General features: G+C 43.9%; 1 protein-coding gene across 2 annotated transcripts in view; it reads left to right on the top strand.

Moving 5' to 3' along the window:
- The window catches only part of MAD1L1 (mitotic arrest deficient 1 like 1), a 2,106,297-nt gene extending 2,094,503 nt beyond the window's left edge, over positions 1–11,794 (top strand). For both annotated transcript variants that reach the window (XM_086940612.1, XM_086940613.1), the window contains exon 18: positions 9,758–11,794. In XM_086940612.1, the coding sequence (XP_086796738.1) occupies positions 9,758–9,913 (156 nt within the window). In that variant the 3' untranslated portion in view covers positions 9,914–11,794. The remainder of the gene's footprint in view (positions 1–9,757) is intronic.
- The last annotated feature ends 3,682 nt before the right edge of the window (positions 11,795–15,476 follow it).

Here is a 15,476-nt window from a genome sequence, read left to right as displayed (position 1 = left end):
CACAATCCTGCAATGCAGCTTTGTGAATGGTCTGGGCACCATGATTCGGCACTCAGACAGGGTCTGGGAGCCTGGGTATGTTCTCCACCCAGGCTGTACAATGCAGCCGCTGGAGAACATGGAAAGTGTGCACGACTGTTTGGCCTGCCCAAGACGGCTGGCCACCAAAGACGGGTGGCCACACAGTTGTGCGCACTTAGGGAGTATCACCAATCCTCCTCCCTGCTCTGCCCAGCTCTGCCCCTCAAAACTGCCTCAGCACCGAATATTTAAATGAAAATAACATTGTGTTATCATTTTCCTTTTCCTTTTTTGCAGTGCTGACAAGCAGTGGGGCGTTGCTCCTCCACCTTAGCCGAGGGGCCACCCCTGTTTGTTTTGTCCCATACTCTGGTCTTAGGGTGGGGCGCCATACGTGAAGGCGAGGTTCCAACCTCAGAATGTTATTTACCTTCATAAGCTCTTTTTTGCAATGACTGACCCTCTTAACATATTTAACCTCCCTGTTATGAAGCTATGAACATGTTAAGTACCATTTCACGTTATTAAGCGCTTAGTCAAGGGACTTTTTGTTTCTAGTCGCAGACGTGACTCGGTAGAGATAGCAAGGTAAGCCATTCGTTGTGGTCTGTGCAGACTAAGAGACATGCATTGATTTGAACCGAGACATACGGTCATCATGATAGCTGGTTCCAGGTTAAGTTTACACTTGTTAACATGCGGCCTATTGATCACCTGCACTGCTGGCAGATGGTTAGTGCTGCTGTATCAGTGAGGCTGTTGTTTCTTTCTACCATTGTGGTGAAAGTGTTCTACTGCCATAAGAAGGGGAAGTAGCATGGCAGGTTCATAGACGGGAAACCCTTTTTGGGTAGCTGTCGCGCTTTAGAAGCTCAATAAATAAATAAATAAATAGAAAAGAGGAAAATCATTGCAAGTCTACGATGAAATTAAAAGGGTATTCAATTTTTTAAAGATTACACAATTTCTGCCATGTTGATCGTAGAGTATATTGAATATCTCCATCTTGAACTACAGAAAGAAAATAATGTATCTTCTATCCTGAATATTGACTAAAGCACATCATGGGGCACTAATATCGTAGAGACAATATTGAAAGGTATGTATTTATAGATATTCTATACCTAAATCCTCATCTGTGTTCTTGACGAAGTGGATCTCTTCCATGAACAGAGATGTGGAGTTAAGAGTAGTAAATGTATATTCCCACTGTGCACTTACCTTTCAGTATTTTGGCCCTTGATATTTTGCTCAATGTTAGTGACGGTATTGTTGCGCTCGATATTCCAGAAATGCAATCCTATCTGCAGTGGCGGCTCCTCCGCTAAGGGGAAGGAGTGTCTCCCCACTGCATTTTTCTGCAGTGGCAAAAGGTAAAATAAAATGATAGTAACACTACGGTATTATCAATTTACTTTCCCTTTGTCATGCTGCAGGGCTTGGCTGTCATCACAGCCAGCAAGAGGAGGAGTAGTGGGGACTTAATTGAGCATGACGGTTGGCTGGCTCTCTTGGGCCGGCCAAACAGTCTTGCTCACTTTGCATTTTCCCCACCAGGCTGTACACAGCCTGGTGAGGAACATGCACAGGCTCCCTGTCCCCGTCTGAGCGCCGAACCACAGCGGTCAGACCAATCGCAATGCTGCATTGCAGCGTTGTGATTGGCTTAGGGGAGCCTGGGTGTACTATCTGCTTCAAGCTGGAAAAGAAGAGGGCGATAAGAGGTGGTGGTCCAGCTGCAAGGTAAGTCAGCTTTTAATTTATTTTTCTATCCCCCCCACCCTGCCAAACCTGTGCACCTCAGTGCCGGGGGAGGAAGTACTGATAGCTTTGTAAGCCGTCGATAGCTTTGTAAGCCGTCGATAGCTTTGTAAGCCATCGACTAAAATCAATCACTGATGAGGAGCGCTCCAGTTTACAAAATGTAAATTTTTGCATCTTAATGATGTGAAAATTCATATCCTGGTAACTACATAACGAAAAATTAAATTCCACTAATGTCAACATAAACGGCATTCCCTAGGATTAGACTTGCAGATGAGAGCAAGAATTGGTACGTTTTCCATTCCTGGTCTAAGCCTCAAGTAACTCAATCCCTAGGACGTGCGCATTTCAACTTGAAACAAAGTGTTTCTTCACAACGCACTTCTTAAAAAGCATCTTATTGAAAAAGACAACCATGAATATTTAAATGAATTTCACCATGAAGCAATGGATGAACTAAGCATGGATTAAAAGATTGAATCTTGAAAATTTTGTGAACCATTTCATTTGATTTAAGAAGTACGTTGTGAAGAAACGCTTTGTTTCAAGTTGAAGTGCGCACGTCCTAGGGATTGAGTTCATCAGTCCCACATTGTTTGAATTCCTGTAGGGCACTGCCAGACACAGTGCAACGGATGGTGTAGCACACCCTGAACTGAAAATATTGACTTGTTAAAAAATTTACGTTGAACACAAACTGATATCCGAGTGCACTGAGATATTAAACTGTGATCTGCGCCTCTAGTTATCACGTCTGGAATTGAGTGCTTCTCTTGTTTCTAAAACAAGTGAAAACATTTAAAGTTTTTAGCATATCCTAAACAAAGGAATGGGTATAAAAATTTGAAATAGGACTTCTAGGACATGTAAATCTATCAATCAAGGGGTTTAAAGCGCGCTACTCGACCCTAAGGGTCTCAACGCGCTGGGGAGGATGCACTCCGGTCAGTCTAAGAGCTAGGTCTTGAGGGTCTTCCTGAAGATGTGTAGCTTGTGGGCACATCTGATGTCGATCAAGAGGTCGTTCCAGGTCTTGGCCGCGCTGAAGGAGAAGGTGCTTCGGTGATGTGTACATGTCAAGGGATTCCGAGGACAAGTCTGGCTGCGTGTTCTGTATGGTTTGGAGTTTGCGGAGCAGAGACTTGTTGATCACGGCGGGGAGGGCGTTTCCGTAGTCCAGTCTGCTGGTTCAGTGCTTGGGTGACAGTCTTCCTTGATTCGGTGGGGATCCATTTGAAAGTCTTCCGGAGGATGCGGAGGGTGTTGAAGCAGGTGGAGGCGGCGGCGTTGATCTGTCTGTTCATGGAGAGGGAAGAGTCGAGTACAATGCCATGGTTCTGGGCGTGGTCCGTGGGGGCGCTGCCGAGGGCGGTGGGCCACTAGGTGTTGTCCCATGCAGAGGGGAAGGGTCCGAGCATGAGGCCCTCGTTTTCTCAGAGTTGAGCTTCAAGCAGCTGATTTTCTTCCAGGATGCGACGTCCTTCATTCCTTCCCGGAAGTTGGGTCTGGTGGTGATGGGGTCCTTGGTGAAGGAGAGGATGAGCTGGGTGTTGGCAGAGGTGCATATAGTGCAGAAGAACGGTGCAGAGGAGACTGGCATAGAGTAAAGTGGTTTTGAATAAAGTGGTGTAGAGTACAGTGGTGCAGAGTGTAGTGGCATAGAACATATTGTTTCAGATTATAGTGAAGTGGTGTAGAGTGCACTGGCGTAGTGCCAGGGGCACTCCCATATATTCGGACAACATGATGACCTTTGACTAGCATTATTTTAATTGACTTTAGGTGTTTTCTTGAATGTACGACATGTTTCCTGCATATGCACTTTTCTTTGAAGATTTCTTTCTTGTCTCCTTGTAGCTGCAAAGAGGGAGTACTTTAACAGAGTAGAACAGCCTTGCCAGGAACAGAACGTGCGGGATGTGCATTTGAAAGCATGAGAGAGAGAGAGGTGTGGAATGTACTTCTCGGTCTCAGAGTATAGTGTTATAAGCAGTGGTGCTCAAATGTGCATTCTGTTGTACATTGGGAGATGAAGTGTGTAGTGCTATAAGCAGTGGTGCACAAATGTGCATTGTGTTGTACAGTGGGAAGTATTATGAAGTTCTTACTATTGACTTTGACATGCCTTCATCTTTAATTCTTACTATGTCTAGCTTGAGCTTTACGCTCACCGGCGCGCCCCCAGATCCGTCAAGTTGTTTAGACTATCCACGTTCAAGGTTGTTTTCTGTACTTTTAGAGATCGTTTTTTGTACTTTTAGGGATTGTTTTCTACTTTCTCAAGCTTCGCTAAGAAAAGGAGCTGGAACATGTGGGAGCGCAGAAGAATGCGTGAGAATTCCTTTGCCTTTGGAATGCCTGTAGGGAGAGTGGCCAACTCCAGTAAGTTTTCTTGGTGCAGAGGAGGTCCTCTCGGAAACTTCTAGTGCTTTGACATTATGAAACTGGAGTTTGTTGACTTTGAAAGCGTTAATTGTTTGAAACCTGAATAGAGGCAGACGGGTCTGCTTCATTGTAACAGTTCCTGTCTTGCTGAGTCTCTTGACCCCGGCTGTGAATCCCTAGTCTGGAGTGGACTAAGATGTAGTGTTTGCAGCTGGTGATGTGTGTTCTGTGATTATTGACTTTGTGATGTGTGTGTGTCTCTGTGTGCACATTCAAGTTTCCAGTGGTTATAATCAACTGAGGTGTTTTCTTTTGATTATTGGCATTATAATGTGTGGGTTTTAGTGTGTCTGTGTGCACATTCAAGTCTCCAGTGGTTATAATCATCTGATGTATTTAGCATATATATCTTTCTGATTTTTTGCAGTGGGCGCCCAGTATTATCTGCCTATTTCTTATTCCATGCAATTGAGTTGCATGTGCTTACTTATAAGTGTGTTATTATTGTGTGTGTGTGTGTGTGTGTGTGTGTGTGTATATATATATATATATATATATATAGATATATATATATATATATATATATATATATAGAGAGAGAGAGAGAGATATATATACACATACACATACATTTAAATTGTGTTCATTAGACATCTGGGAAAACCCTTTTGTTAGGGAGTGTTTTACAAATAAAACCCCATGCTTTATTCTGAAAAGTCTTTTGATGTGCCTCATTTTATGAGTGTGAAATCCCTTTCCAGGTGTTGATATTGCTTTGCTGTGTTTGTGCCTCCGTGTGGAGGTGCGGTATTTTCTATCATCTATTATTTGGGAGGACAAAGCAATACAACTGGCATAGAATGCAGTGTTGCAGAGTAGCGTGGCATAGAGTAGAGTGCGGAGTGGAGTGATGTAGTGTGGAGTGGTGCAGTGTGGAGTGCAGTGGCGATGAAGTTTGTAGAGTGGAGTGGCGTAGAGTGGAGCATTACAGACAACACATTTTCAATTGAAATGATCATTAGATTTGCACAGACATACAGTTTTACTAATAAAACGATGCACACGATAATGTGTAGAAATGGCATCACCTAATCAATTGAGTTGTTTTGATCATAAAGTATTTGTTTCCAACACCCTTCGAAATTAATTAAAAAACGTGCTTCATTTGTTCGATCCTAATTCGGATATGTTCTGAAAGACTTGCATAGTTCAATTAAATGTTGTTGTGGGCTAGAAAAAAAACCTTTCCTTGCCACAGCATCCAGCAAGATTGCCACATAGTTCCTTTCACTTTGAAGTCTGAGAAAGAAAAGTAAATACGAAGAGATTTGACCTCTGCCTTTGAATGCACAGCAAATGTGACTCGATAAGAACAAGATTTAATGGCCTGCTTACAGAATTCGAGCACTGGTGGAAGCAGGACATTCTAAAACAAATAGAGCCAGCAAATAGAAAGCAAGCTAATTAATGTGAGGTACAAACCACAAAGCCAATTGTAAAAAATGGGTGACATATATTCCCAGGGAAGCTTTCCGAATGTTCCCAAGATGTCATTAGCAAACAAGACAGCCGACTGTCTAATAGAATTCGATCTAAAATTCACTGTTTCTTTTTTAGGGATGTGTCTTAATCAGAAATTCACGTCCAAGCTGAAAAAAGAGGACAAAAACCTGCTGCAAGCCACAGCCGCTATTGGCTGTACGAAGTAATGTCACTGGTTGATTCAAGTCATCTCCCATACATATCTGGAAACCGCATGCAGTTGGTTTCCAAACATACTGATGGTGTAAATTTGCATTTTTACAGCGCCTAATCTTCTGTTACTAGAACACTGTAGAATGCTTAGATAGTCCAGAGTGTGACTTTCCAAGCGTTTAAAGGGTCCATCTGTGAACGATGTCACAAAATGCAAGCAGGGAAAAGACCTTACCCATAAACCCTGTTGAGGCCTGGGTAAATAGTGTTATAACAAACAACAGCAACTCAATAGGTAATTTTCAGAGGCAATTGTGTAAAATGTGCACACTAGTTGCAAAAAGAAAGAAACGAGGAGACCATGATTTTAAGAAAATTGTAGAGAGTGGTCTATATTTAGAGGAATGAATACAGATAAAGCATCAGCACTATTTACATTAGATGTGGGTGTAACCCATACAATCTTGCCCATTACAGCGCTCGTGCAAGAAAGTGAATGGCACAAGTGACAAGTGAGACAAGGTAAACAACAAGAATAACAGCGCAAAAAGAACTGTACAATTACTTAAAGGGTTGCTAAACTTCCAAAAAATTATGAAAACACAGAACCATCAAAAAGTTAAAGAACCAAGAACTCCAATGATTGCGCTGTTTGACCCAGACTAACGCCAACGCCACATCCCAGAGGTCTCTCCCATAAGTGGGATTCCCTGAAACCCTCTTGAGCTGCTGACAGTATCTATTACTGAGCGATCATCCCAGCCTGGACGTCCTCACCGTGACTCCAGCTTGGTGTGACCACGCCACGCACCACGACCCTCCCCACAACGTTAGTGCCACCCGCGATCCGGGAGCCCAGACTTGCAGGCCAGCACCTCCCAGGATAATTCCTTTGCACACCAGACTCTACTCCATCCATCTACCTGGGTCCTCCTGCACACCAGATCTTGGGTGCATTTACTGAATCTTAATCCCCTGGATTTCCTCGTTTCCTAACAGCACCTACAAAACCTGTTACCACCCGGTCCTGAAGATGACCTGAACTAAGCACAGGTCGAAACGCCGTCAACCTCACAGCGCAACCATTGGCGTTCTTGGTCCTTTTAGTTTTAGATGATTCTGTGTTTTTATAATTGTTTGAAGTTTAGCAAGCTTTTAAGTAATTGTTCAGTTGTTGTTTCTTATAACATAATGCAAGCAGACATCATCAAAACAACAGTTTAGAATGTCTTATTGTTGGTGATTATTAGTGATGCAGCACTATGTAAAGATAGTTTTTTTTATCCGTACTGGATGGCTCCTTTAAGGGAACTGTACGCGCCACATGTTTACTACCCTGTAGCTCATAATCAGCGGTTTCTTGGTAGCTGCCATCTTGCCATGTTTGTAGGAAATCTAAATTGCTCCGTAGTAGCTGACAACAGCAGAGGGGCAGAGTGGTGACTTCTTTGTTCACGCTGCCTTCCTTGCCAATCTCCCTCCGCCTGGGTGTGAAGGATTCTCTGATTCCATGGACTCACAGTGGTGAAGATTCACACACTGCCCTCTTGAAACCTTGCTCGCTTGACGTATATCATGTTAATTCATCACCTGCCCAGCCATCCCGGACAGACTAAATGTGCATTCATAGCCCTGCCCACAATACCGTTATCCCTTCATTTTCATTGTTTACCTTTTCTGCATCCCCTTTATTCTTTGTTCCTCTTCTTTCCCGCCATCCTCCAACCCTATCAAATGTTCCCCTCACTTGTTCTGCCTTCCAAGTCTCCCTCATTATTCCTGTCTGCCTAGTCTCTTCTGCTCACCACGCTGCTCCCTTGTGGTCAGTGTGTTTTTCGGTACCGTCTAATGTTTTGACTGTTTCTTCAGTGTCTTTCCAAGTAGGGTTCCTGCTGTCCAACGTGGTTTTACTTGTAAAGCGCACTGACACAGCCTGGGTCGCCCTGATCTATATAAACACGTGAATACATTCATAAACAGCCCACGTTAGTAGAACCCTTCCCTTCGAGGGCCAGCACCCGTCTAGCCGCGCGTCCTTCTGCTTGCATATCTTAATTAGGCAGACACTTCTCGCGTATTCTATTGAAATTACAAACCCTCTCCCCATCCCGGTTGTATCCACGCCAGGCTCGCGGAGGGCGGCGTCTCTCAGGTTTTAGAAATTCAAGGCTTAATAGCGGTCCAATTAAATATTGGGCGAGACACCTGCTGGAGCGCCGATAACCGCAGCCTCGCATCGCAGACACGGGAGGAGACTCTGGAATGAGGGGGCTTAATTGATTCAGCGCTCAGAAGAGTATGAACGGCTTCCGCTCTCTTTCCCTCTAGTCTGGTTGCACCCCTGCTGTCTCTGGCTTCCTTTCTTCCTCTGTTTCCCGTGTTTCTTTGACTCTGTCTCGTCTGCCTCTCAGTCTAGGGTAGAGGTGGGCGGGTTGAGCTGAGCCAAAGGTCTGGCTCGGCTCTTGGAGCCCGTGCACGAGCCGAGCCCCACACATGCTCTCCGGTAAATCATACAACCACCATCGCGTGATTTCTTTACTAGGAGGACGCTTTGACATTGACAGGTTACTTTTTAGCAGGACAATGAGAAGTATTTATTAAAAGTGAAATGTTTTAAACCTTAACTTCCAACCATTCGTGCCACCACCCTGTATGCTTCCCAGATCCGTGTTTGTCTAGATAGGGAAACATTACAGTATATTACATCAAATGTAGCAGATTTGTGTACAGCTGGTATTCTGAACTCTGGTATTTCAAGGAGATTTCATATGCGACAGGGAAGTGAAAGGAGGATCCAGGAAATAAAACATTTGCCTAAGATAACACAATTGGTTAAGCAGGAAAGCCGCAACTAATCCACTTCTTCTGGTGCCACTTTGTACAAACCAGCCACCACCTGGGTTTCTGCTTGTCTCTCCTTTTTACCGTAAACGTTAATGCGGTGTTTTTGCTTCTTTGTGCATGAAGGTAGAGTGGGGGCAAGTGACATGAAAGTTCAGCTTATTACAGGCTCGAGGGTCCAACAGACCTCAAGCTGAGCCAGAGCCAGGCTTCAGGTTCAAGCCTGGTACGAGCTTTCAAATGCTGCCCACCTCTGGTCTAGGTTGACCAGGCATCCTGGATTTGCTGGGAGAGTCCCAGTTTAGCACCCATGTCTGAGACTTGTAAAATACTTCATCAAAGGCCTTTAATAACCAGTGGTGGCTGCTCCTGGACAGCAGTATGGATGTGGTGGCGGTTAAAAAAAAATCACTTCCCTGACGGCCGGCCAGCTGGCCTGCCACTGCCTCTTCTGCGTCCTCTTCCTTCTGGGTGAACAGGAAGCACACAGACTCCACTAAGCTAATCACGATGCTACTGTTAGGAGCGTTGTGATTGGTCTGAACTCTGTGGTTTAACACTCAGACAAGGACAGGGAGCCTATACATGTTCTCCACCCAGGCTGTGCAGTACAGCGGATGGAGAACATGCCGGCTCAAGAAGGCCGGCCAAATAGTCATGCGCACTTAAATAGAGTGACACCACTCCTCCCTCCCTGCTCTGCCCAGCCCTGCCTCAGCACACAAACTGCCCCAGCAAGTAAGCATCAAATGATAATAACATTGCGTTCTGATTTTATTTGTGGAGGAGCCGCCCCTCTTAATAACCCTCTTGTAGTTGACATACCACAGTTTATAGGAAGTTAGGTGGTTGTGTTCTGTGCCTCTGTTGAAGATATCTGGTTTACAATCTACTGAACTGTTGACATGAAATTGCTCTGTACCTTTGTACTTTGTATGAATGTATCTTGTATTGGGATTTCATACGTCCATCCAGACTGTGTTTGCAAAAAAAAAAAAATTGAAGTAATAACATAAATAATTAAATCTCTTAACTCTCCATCTCTTTGCAGTCGTCAACTCCTGGAGGAAAGATGCAGCTGCTGGAAACTGACTTCTCACTGACCGTCCGCGAGTTCATCGATCTCCACCTCCATCACCAGAACAGCATCCCGGCGTTCCTCAGCGCGGTCACCCTGGACCTGTTCAGCCGCCAGACCATGGCCTAAGCTGAGCCCTGTTTCACCCCGTTGTCCACTGATAGTTACTCAATGGCGTCCATGTAGATGAACTCGAGCAAAGCCTCTACGTGGATCACTTCATAGCATGCCACTGGTAGCCATAAACCCTTCGCTAGCTTTCCGATTATATGTATTTTTTTCTATATTAATCTTTCAGTGCTTTATTTTGTGTTAGTGAATGAAGAAATAAATGGGTTAGGAATACATTTCTGTAGAAATTAGTCTACGAGGCCAATCTGTTGTGCACTGCTGTCCTTGAGTACATGCTGGAATGACCCCATGTTTGTGAACCAAAATATAAAGTAGTGTCCGCCTCCCTTGCTGCTCGAGACTAAGTGCTACTGATGGAAAGCAGCACACACTCCTCCAATACTCTATGTACTTGGAGGTGCGTCCCAACCAAATGCCACAATGAGAGGAAATAGTCCTTCTGTCGTCTGGGACAATTAGAACATGGGTAGAGGTTTAATAGGATGAGCATCATTCAGGGAATCTGGGCATAGTGTTTTCCCCAATTATGTTCCTAGCAGTCTTTGCAAATTTGCTCTTGCCACCAACTTCCATGTGTTGTTGTAGAGAAATGAATTTTATAGAAAATACATTCTGGACTTTAAAAGAAAAAACAAAACCGTTGCTTTGTATCCATCTGCCTTATTGGATTTGTCAAGGAACATGCTATTAGATGTGCGGGAGAGATTGTGTGAGGTTTTCCTGGTGTGCGGAAAGTGTACGATGCATTGTTTGTTGTCATGGTATTAGTGAGGGGTAACTGAAGGATGGCTGATTTTCAACTAAAGCGAGCAGTGCCTATTGCTTGGAGGGTATTCGAAATGTTGTAGGTGCTGTGTTGGAGTGTGTGGTATGTAGTCTCATGACAGAGTATTGTTCTAGGACAGCATTTTTGTTATGTTTCTTATTTGGAGGCTGCCAGCATAGCCAGGTTTGTGGGTGGGATCTGCTTTGTCTGTGCAGTGCGGTTAGCGGCAATATTTGGTATCTGGGATAGCTTGTTCAGTACATTGTAGATACATTACCGTTAAGTTGGGGTGTTGGTGGAAGAGCTAGGATTTTAATGCATTCATGAAATGTCATTGTCTTAGATGTTAGATGTGTTGAAGGAGTCTGTTCCTGGGTTTAGTCTTTTATGCCAAGGAGGTGCCATCGAGTTTGACTAGTAGTAGTGTGGGACACCGTGTCAGCAGTAGTGCTGAATCAGACGACAGTGGTCACATTTTGTTTAGTTTGCATGTCTAAAATTTCAATCCTCTACTTGTAAATTTTTCTGCATATACATAGTGCCTGGAAACCTATCATGCAGTTTGTAAGGAGCCTCTGCCGAGAAGCAGTAAGGTGGTCTTTGGATTTGAGGTGTAGATGGGGCATGTCTGCTTATTAAACACACTAGTAGTCCTAGATGCTTATAAAGTTCATTGGTGCAGTACGCGCAGGTCAATACACTGAGGATTATCATGGTGGTTTGGGCGAAATTTAGGAATGGGACGATCAGCTGCACGTTTTTGAGAAGTATTACATAGACTTCTAATGCAGGTTTTGTTTGAGGCGTTAACAGTGATGTATTTACAGAGGTATTTCTTGAAATTGTTTTCCGGTATTTACCAAGGTGTTTCTTGAAACAGTTTTGGGGTCTGGGCAAAATGTTTTCCTTGAAAATGTGGTTCCTTTTATAGAATTAAATATAGATTGTGTGAAGGGACAGAACCTGTCATGGGATTTCTGCTTTCAAAATTGGAAATACTTATGAAATGCCTGTTTAAAGAATGTAAAAAATGAAGACGTGAAATGTACAATTTTGCTCTGATCGTTCAGCTTTCTAGATTTTGAATAATAAAATAATGTTTCAATTTATACACATTTTTTCGTTTGTGTTTTATTTCCATCTGTTCGTTTGTGATTATGATCTCCCCTGTGTGGTACAGACTCATTTGATGACTCCTTGAAATTCTGCCTGGAAGCAAGCCACAGGATGTACGCCAGAAGCAGACTGAAGGCAGTGCCTGTTGTTTATCAGTGTCATGTCACAAATTGTGATGTGGCATCAATGCACAGATACTCAATGCCTTAGTTATAGAGAACACAAGTCTTGAACGGTCAAAGTATTCTTCACTGTAAGCTGTCCACTTTACTAATGAAACCAGATCCTAATAATCACCTACCAGAATGATATAGTATGCATTTACATGCCAATGCAAAGGTCAATGTTTTGCAAATTATGCCAGGTTCGCAAATCCAAAACAACAACCGTGCCATGATTGTTAGAGCATGTTTTCGCTGCATACTACAACAAATAAGACTATAAGCAACTGTTATGCAGTTTGCCCTACATGCCGGTGATCTTCTGTTTTTTTTATAATTCTGCATAGTGTAAATTGTGGTAATACTGCTAATGTTGAATAGGGCTGCTAGTTGAACTTGCCTTCTTTTTCTGCATAATCTCAGAGCTAAGTAAATGAACACCATTGGTTGCTATTGGTCTGCAGGAGACACCCTCCTCGGGTGTAGCCTGGAAAAGTTTTGTGAGTTCCTACATTTATTAAATTTATATCCAAGTGAAGACATAAACCTAGACACGGGGTCTGGTTAAGAAGTGTTGCAGCAGGTACCGAGCGGGTGCTTGGCTTTGACGGCGGTGTGCCTACTTTCCACCACTCCCCTTCCGAGACCCATGGTGTGATTAATCATTACACCGCATATATATTTTGGGTTTTCCAAATATGAGGAACTCCTAAGTAACAGCGTGTTACTATAATTTTAATTTTTCACATTCTTGACCTCAAGTTAGGGTGCGCCTTCTCGCGCCCATACTGCGAAGGTTTACACTTTGGTCCTGAAGAATGCCTGGCTATGTAAGCATCATATGGGCAGAAACATGTTGACCACGCACAGTGGGATAAAGCTGATTAATCTATCCAGCTCATATATCCCTTACTTTGTTTGTTTGTGTCTGATTGGCCAACTAATACAATTATTTTTGGACACAATCTAGGCATTTTAAACCACCACACAATCACTTTCACTTGTCACTCCAACAACACAAAGCCCGCTACGCAGTAATTCTGGCATTGAAGCATACCAGGGGGGCATTCGACGGCTTGAAATGGAGATATTCAGCTTCATGGCCTCCAGTATTGGCACTTTAATGAATCCCTTTTGGTTAGTCTGAGGTCAAGAAAATGCCCTCCAGCAATAAGTAGGGCCAGATCTCCTGTTCTTGCATCCAAGGCTAAACAGTGTGTCTACTTCAGAAGCTTTTCTTTTGATTCCCTCCAGTTGTCCCCTTCGTAGACATTCCTCTGGCAGGAGATTAAGGTGTTCACTACCATATGGCTCAAGGTGGGTGAGGTGGAAGAGACGGAGACCAGCAATAATCCGGTGTTACCACGTGAACCATTCTTGTAATGTAATAACTTTCGGCCACTTGTACGACAGCTTCATTTTGCAAGTTACTATTTGCAACTTTTTGCAAGTCGCAGTTTGGAAGTCACAAAATGCGATATACTAATGTCTTAGACACATTCAGCGATTCCTAATGGGGTCACAATTGATCCACCTCATCAATATTCATGAGGTGGGTCGCAATTTGCGACTCAGTAGGAATCGCTAAAAACAGGGATGGTGGCCTCTCGGGACAGCAGATCAATGTGTCTGTTTGCTCTTAAATGATGCCACTTTTCAAAAAATTCAGCCTGATAATGGGATGCGTTTTAAAAATTAAAACGAAACGTTTCAGTTTAATTTTTTAAGAGCAGGCAGTGGTCCAAGGGACCACTGCCTCCTCTTAAAAATCTTTTTATTAACCATTCACGAAGGGGAAGTGGTCTCCTGGGGACCCATTCCCGTTTGCGACTGGTTTACCACTTATTTTAAGTAGGCAGTAAAGGGCAAATGTTTTGCGACTGCATTCTGGTCGCAAAACATTCATTCATCCCCTGCAACTTGCTATTAGGAAGGAATGTCCTTGACACATCCCTTCCTTATACTGGCTCTCAACCCCTATTTCAAAAGTTGGTAATAGGTTACAGACTTGCAAAATAGGATTAGTACATGTCGAAAGGCTAACTGCCCGATTCTCTGTTTGTGACTGCTAAAACCTTTTTTATACATATGGCCCATTGAATCTGCTTCCCATTGCATGCTCGGCTCCTCCAGGGTGGAAAGTCAGTCCTAATTTGTGTGATGTGGAGCAAACGATTGCCCTCTGGATGGAAGATGGGAAATGGGTCTTTGAATTCTGTTTGCAAAACATATTTTTCTCCAAGTAAATGTGCTGTGCACCTGCCAGTATTATTTCGTTCAATGACAGGAATATAGTTTCTGATGCCCAAAACAGCTAGGAAGGACAGTGTAAGCACCAAAGGAGTGGGACGGTGGAACTCCAATGGACTCCTGCCAAAATCTGTTCCTTCGAGGCCAGCAGCTCAGCTACCCCCTAGCTTTAGACCTGCCCGCCTCTGTTCACGACCCCTTCACAGCACCTCCAGCAGTGCGCAACACACAGTCTCTTCCCTGTTAAGCCACGGCCACCACTGCTAATAAGCAATTCGCCCATGTCTTCTTGCATTACCAGTGGTCAGAATTTCAGCTGACAGTTCCCAAAAATTCAAATTACTGCAATTTGTCCAGAGCATCTCCAGCTCCAGTTTGTCATCTTCCCTCCAAGGTAAACAAGGTTTGAATATGCCGGCTGTGCTTGCTTCATGTGATAAATATTCATTAGTCGCTAATTGACTTAGTTCCTTTGCCCAACACATTATTCATGCAGTCCTCTGTCTTATAATGAGTGCTGGACTGGACACTCTGCTTTCAGTCCTGTGCCCGCTATGAGACTTGACGGTGTTTTTTGAAACTACGCTTATTGGTGTACGTTTTATGAAATATAAAATCAGTAATACTGTTTTCAATAACATGATACCCGAACATTTGCTATCATCAGTATTTATAAATAATGTTCCCAGTTTTCCGTTTTTACAGTTTTTTACAGATAAATACAGACAGAAAACAATGTGTTTATTGCCTGCATTCATTCTTAAAAGCGGAAAAATATGGAAAATTGTGCTTCACGTGGGTGACTCTCAGTGCTGTTTTTTGTGATTTTCAGGACAACAGCTGAGCAGATAGACAGCAGGGGAAGTTAAAAGATCATGTTGAGATTTCCCTAAATACAGGCATCGTTAACATATATTTGTATTTTAACTCCTTGCATGCTGATGACGAGCTCAGCTCGTCATGCAGCACAGTGGCCGTGTGCTGGTGACGAGCTCAGCTCGTCATGGCCTCCGCGGAACGCCCACGCGGGGATAATTACCCCGCTGTGCTGGGCGTTCCATTGAGCGGGCGTGGCCATGACGAGCTCAGCTCGTCATCAGCACACGGCCACCGTGCTGCATGACGAGCCGAGCTAGTCATCAGCACCGTGGCGCCGCGCGTGGCCCCCCCCCTCCTCCCCCCGGGGTAATTAGCCCGCGGCGATGGGGTTAAAGCTGATATTTGCCTGCAGGTGTAGTGTTTCCTAAATTTGGCTGCTTAATTTGCG

This window comes from Lissotriton vulgaris, chromosome 10, assembly GCF_964263255.1.
Source record: "Lissotriton vulgaris chromosome 10, aLisVul1.2, whole genome shotgun sequence".
Taxonomy (NCBI): Eukaryota; Metazoa; Chordata; class Amphibia; order Caudata; family Salamandridae; genus Lissotriton; species Lissotriton vulgaris.
The sequence above is the reverse complement of the archived record's forward strand: the minus strand, read 5'-3'. Positions and strand labels throughout refer to the sequence as shown.